Here is a 5812-nt window from a genome sequence, read left to right on the forward strand (position 1 = left end):
TTGTTCCCCTCTGTGGGGCCTGATAAGCTTAACATCTCAACAAACTGGGAATAGCCCAAAAGACAGGCAAAAAGATAACAACCATCAGCAAACACCAAGGAACATCGACCCCAGAACGCTGGGGCTGGAAAAGGCTGATAAAGAAATTAGTGAGGGCCTAATAAACGTCAGAGGCAAAAAAAAAAGAAACCAAATTCTGAGAACTCTGCAATTTGGGACCAATGAGCATTGAACCAATGGATTTCTGTGGGTTTTGGACGGGATAAAGTTTAAGAAAAAATCGAGGAAAATTCACGTGTCATGGAATGATTTTCTCTACACACGTGGGCCACACGTAGGTGAAATTGTTTCTGTTGCACATCCCATCCAGAAATAAGGAAATGGCTCAATTTTCTAACACCAAAAATGTTGTTGGAGGGTTTTTGTTTTTCCCATAGTTTTGGTGACAGGAGCACAGCCCAACCCCTGGTTGGTTTTTAGAAATGGATTTAACATCCCTTCCAACTCAAGCCATTCCAGGATTTCAGGATCCCCTGCTCACTTCTCCTTCTTTCCTCCTTTGAGCCACACAAATCCTCCCCTTTCCCACTGCTTTTCTCCAAAGCCTCTCAATCAATCCCAGCTCAGGACAGGGCCCACATTTCCAGTTTTACCTCCCTCAATCCACCTCTGCCACGTTACTCCTCCTGAACCCCCGGAACGGGGGGGGATTGAGTGTTGTGCCTCAGGGAATCCAATCCCAATTTCCCCCTGGGAGTCAGTGCTTCCTGATCTCCGTCAAGTTGTCGATCTGAATGATGATGGGCCAGATGCTCTTCCCTTGGGAGACCCCCTGGAGCTCAAACTTCTGGCACATGGAATCCAGTATGTACCTGACCGCCCTCAGCACGTTCCGGAACACGTCCTGGAGCAACACCCCCTGCGATTTCTGAGGTTCCACACATCCTTCAAGCTCCTGGCTGGCACCTGGATGCTCCAGAGGCTTTGCTCCCTTCTCCGCTCCTGCAGCCAGGATTAGGGTAGGGGGCGAAGCCCCAGTTCCCAAAATCCCCTCTGGAACACATTGTGTGTCTGATGTCACCCCTTCGGCATTCCCGGCGCTGCAGAGCTGGCGCGGCGCGGCCGCATCCATCGGAGGATGAACCCCAGGGTTCATCCCCTGCGCGGCGCCGTCGCAGCTGGAGCGGCTTCTCCACGGAAACCCCAACCTCCAGTAGGGCTGGTAGCGCCGCAGGATCTCCCTGGCTCTCCGGACTGTCCTGCCCCAGTGGAATTGCCGCCATGCCAGCTGGCGGCGCGCAGCCCGGGCAGCGCTGGCCCCGTGGCTCCTCCCGGCCCGGCGCTGCCGGCAGTAGTTGTGTTCCCACAGGCAGCAGGGCCGCGGGGCACAGGGCGTGCCCGGCTCGCTCCGGAGGCAGTAACCGTGGTCCTTCGCCGCCGCCGCTCTCAGCTCCTCCACCCGCAGCTCCTGGGTTCCCAGAAGTGCCGCCTCTCCCAAGGTGTGTCCATGGTTTTGGGCATTCCCGTGATTCCTCTCCCCAGGGCCATCCCACAGCTGTTCCAGAGGATCCAAGCTCTGCTGTTCCATTGTGGAATGAAGCAGGGATGTCTCACTGTGGGTTAGGTCTTCCATGACTCCAGGTTTATCCTCCACTTCCTCCTTCACAAGCCATGGCTGTGCTTGGCTCCCCACTCCACTGTCTGCTTCCAACGGGAATTCGCTCCTTCCCTCGTGACAGCCAAACTTCTTCTGGAAGCTCCTGTCCTGGAGACACCACAACGTGCTCCATCCTGCTGGGACAGAAGTGGGAAGGGGTTGGATCCTTCCTGGCTGGAGCAGGGAGAGGAACATCCCTTCTTCCCACTCCAGGGCTACCTGTACTCCACATCCCAACCTCTGCCAGACGTCAGGGGAGCCCTGCAGTGGGAGAAGCCCTGGGAGTGGCCCAGGGATGGGGCTGGAGCAGGAGGGAGCAGGACTCACCTGGACACGAGGTCTCCAGCCCCTGGTGCCCGCTGGCTCTGGGCCACCAGCCAGAGGAAGGCTCTTCCAGCCAGCTCCCAGCATGTCCTGCAGGGAAAACAGCAGATGTCACCAGCCAGGTTGGAAATTCTGACTCTCCGTGGGAATGAAGGAAGAGCCCTGTCCTTGTCCCCACCAGGAATCCTGACTTCTCCACAGCCACGGGGATGGAGCAGGAAGCCCTGACCCCATCTGGGATGCAGATTCCATCCCTTAGGGTCAGGATGTTGCTGCTCACCTGAAGATGAGCAGATCCATGGCTCTTCCCCACGCTCCAGCCGGTGCAAGATGTCAGGCTTGGGGCCTGGATAACCTGGGAATGGGACAGAGGGCATTGGACTGTCCCTAATCCCAGGAAAATCAAGGACTGGGACACCCCAGCTGTGCCTCACCGCACATGGAAACACCTCTGGGATGTGGGAAAAGTGAGGGAGAAACTGGAGCTGCTGCCAGAGAGGAATTTATTCCTGAGAGCCCTGATGAAAGTGTGGCAAGTTCCACAGCTTCCCAGTTCCACTGACAGGCTTTCCCAACTTTCCCAGGAATGGCTCCTGCTCATTCCAGGGGTGGGACATCCTGCCATGCTCCCTGATGTTAGGGAATCATTTCCAGGGGTGCTCAAACCCAGACCCAAATCCTGCCTTTTCCAGCACTAAACTCCCTGATCAGCCCCTAGAAGGGAAAACTCCTCACGGAAAGGATTGTCCAGCCCTGGAAGGAAAGCAGTGTGGATGAGGCACCTGGAGACATGGATTAGTGGTGGCCTGGGTGGTGCTGGGGAACAGTTGGACTTGGGCATCTCCAAGGCCTTTTCCAACCTCAGTCACTCTGGGATTTTGGGATTCAGCGCTCTGGAAGCCGCTGGGGTGGGATCTGAGGGAAGCCCTGGCCAGGGCGATTCCCAGGATTACCCAGGGAGGTCAGCAGCTCGTAGGTGTCAGACACGACGTCCCGGTACAGCTCCCGCTGCCCCGCCGTGAGCACATCCCACTCGTCCCGGCTCAGGAACACCGTCACGTCCTTGAAGGTCACCAGCTCCTGCCACGGGATCAGGGATCACAGCTTCCCTCAAGGATCTCACCCTCCTCAGGGAGCACAGCTTCCCTCAGGGATCTAATCCTCCCTCAGGGATCACACCCTCCTCAGGGATCTAATCCTCCCTCAGGGATCTAATCCTCCCTCAGGGATCACACCCTCCTCAGGGATCTAATCCTCCCTCAGGGATCACACCTTCCCTCAGGGATCTCATCCTTCCCTCAGGGATCTAATCCTCCCTCAGGGATCACACCTTCCCTCAGGGATCTCATCCTTCCCTCAGGGATCTAATCCTCCCTCAGGGATCACACCTTCCCTCAGGGATCTCATCCTCCCTCAGGGATCACACCCTCCTCAGAAATCTAATCCTTCCTCAGGGATCTCATCCTCCCTCAGGAATCTAATCCTTCCTCAGGGATCTCATCCTCCCTCAGGGATCTAATCCTTCCTCAGGGATCACACCTTCCCTCAGGGATCTCATCCTCCCTCAGGGATCTCATCCTCCCTCAGGGATCACACCTTCCCTCAGGGATCTCATCCTCCCTCAGGAATCTAATCCTCCTTCAGGGACCACACCCTCCTCAGGGATCTAATCCTCCCTCAGGAACCACACCTTCCCTCAGGGATCACACCTTCCCTCAGGGATCTCATCCTCCCTCAGGAATCTAATCCTCCTTCAGGAACCACACCTTCCCTCAGGGATCACACCCTCCTCAGGGATCTAATCCTCCTTCAGGGACCACACCCTCCTCAGGGATCTAATCCTCCCAACAGGGGAAGCCTTTCCCAGCCCAAAGGAGCTCCCAGGACATGAGGCCAAGGATGGGGCTGTCCCAGGAAGGCGTGTTCCCCACTGGGGTGGGAATTATGGATCTGGGAGAAGGACAGGCTGGAATCCAGCGCCAAACACCGAAATCCGACAGCCTGGGATGTGTTTTACCGTTCCTACCGGGAGCACTCCGTGACGCCCATGGGATTGGGATAGTCCAGGACAGCTCCGGGTCGCCTGGGGGTGACGGGGTGGAGAGGGATGGGGTGGGGGTGAGGGGGGGGTCTTCAGGGCGGAATTCCATGGGAGTGGGGGGCAATGGAGGGGCGAGATCGGGATGTGATGGGGGTGATTTGGGGGGGTGATTTGGGTTTTCAGGGTGGGGCTGGGGGGGTGATGGGGGTGGGGGGTCCCTGGCCATTGGAGGCCGAGCCCCGCCAGCAGCTGCTGAGGGGGCGCTGCGGGACCCCCTTGGGTCCAGGGGGGGTCGGGGGTCGCACATCGAGGGCCCGGGCGGCGGCGAGGGCGGCCCGGGGCTGCCCCCGCCAGCGCCCGGCTCCTACCTGCGCCTGCTCCGCCATGGCGGCCGGGGGGGCCCGCGGGTCTTGGGGGGGCCCGGGGGGTCCCGGCGCCTCCCGCCGCCTCACCCGCACGCGCTTCCGGAGCAGGCCCCGCCCACAGCGGAAGCGCCGCCATGGCCGAGCCGGAAGCGGCGCCCCGGAAGCGCCGCGGTGACCCCGGCACGTGAGGCGGGCCCGGAGGCGGGGTTAAATCCCAACGGGAACGGGAACGGGAACGGGAACGGCCGAGTGGCCCCTCCCAGGCGGGATTGTCCTTGTGTCCCTCCCCTGAGGCCGTTCCCTCCCGTCCCGTCCTCGTTCCCTGCGAGCGCAGGCCGAGCCCACCCGGCTCCCGCCCGCTCCCATCCCGTTTGGCCTCCAGAGTCACCGGTTCTCCCGAAATCCCAAATTAGCGTGAAAATCCTCAGGTTCTCCGCCACAAATGCTCTCAGATCTGGTCCCCACTCCGGGTTTTCCACGGCCTTGCCTGAGGCCTGCGCTCGTGTTCCCCGCTGCCCGCGCATCCCTCCCTGCTGGCTCCTGGATTCGCCTCCTCCAGATTTCCCTCTTCTCCTGGATAAATTTCCCGACGATTCTGTATCTCCCGTGTGCAGCTTCTCCGTGATTCCCTTCCCACCAACCCCGTGCAAGCAGTCTCCATCTACCCCCTGGAATTCCCTATGCAGTTCCTCTGTCCTGCCTGGACCCTTCACGTCTGCGCCACCAAAAGCCAGAAACTTGGAATGAATCAAATTCCATCGTATCTCAGGGATGCTCAGGAGTGGCCAGGACTCATCACTAAACGGACACAGCGAGCCTGGTTTGGTTTAAGAACAATCCCAGACCCTGGAATTATGGGGGTTCCAGAAGCAGAATCTGGAATTGCTGTTGACAGGAGACTGGATGATCCTTGAATCCCCTCCCAGCCCAGGCCATGCCAGCATTCCAGGGCTCCGTGAGAGGGGCGCAGGAAGAGCAGGACCCCCAGGACAGACTTTTGGGGAGAAGTTTCCTCCAGCTCATCCCTTATCCAGAACCGGCCCTTTCCTCTCCCCGTGTCCGGCAGCTCCGGCTGCGAGTGACCTTTCCGGGGTCACCGTGGTGACATCGGGGCCAATGTCCAGGCGGGGCAGTGGCCACGGCCCCAGGACAGCCGCGGTGACACCATGAGGCTGTGGCTGCTCTGCGCCGTGGCCGTGGCCGTGGCCGTGGCCGGAGCGGCCGGAGCTGACCGCGGCGACTCCGGGATGGCGGCACGGGGGAGAGAGGTCGGTAAAACTGGGAATAACGGGGCTGGGAATGACAGAGCTCGGCACGGCCCGCTGCCCCCCCGCTCCTCGGGGCTGGCCCCACACCGGGGCAAATCCCGGGGTGCGGCGTTTCCAGCCTCCCTGTCCCTGCGGGGATGGGCTCGGCATTCCCAGG

General features: G+C 59.9%; 1 protein-coding gene across 1 annotated transcript; it reads right to left on the bottom strand.

Moving 5' to 3' along the window:
* Positions 1-4408, bottom strand: LOC137472936 (uncharacterized). The gene is made up of 5 exons (XM_068188506.1): positions 4391-4408; positions 2935-3079; positions 2262-2336; positions 1985-2071; positions 1-1791 (listed from the first exon to the last, which is right to left on the bottom strand). The coding sequence occupies exons 1-5, from the start codon at positions 4406-4408 to the stop codon at positions 758-760; spliced, it is 1359 nt and encodes a 452-aa protein (XP_068044607.1). The 3' UTR covers positions 1-757.
* Positions 4409-5812: the final 1404 nt, after the last annotated feature.

The sequence above is a fragment of the Anomalospiza imberbis genome, chromosome 1 (assembly GCF_031753505.1).
Source record: "Anomalospiza imberbis isolate Cuckoo-Finch-1a 21T00152 chromosome 1, ASM3175350v1, whole genome shotgun sequence".
In the NCBI taxonomy this organism is placed as follows: domain Eukaryota; kingdom Metazoa; phylum Chordata; class Aves; order Passeriformes; family Viduidae; genus Anomalospiza; species Anomalospiza imberbis.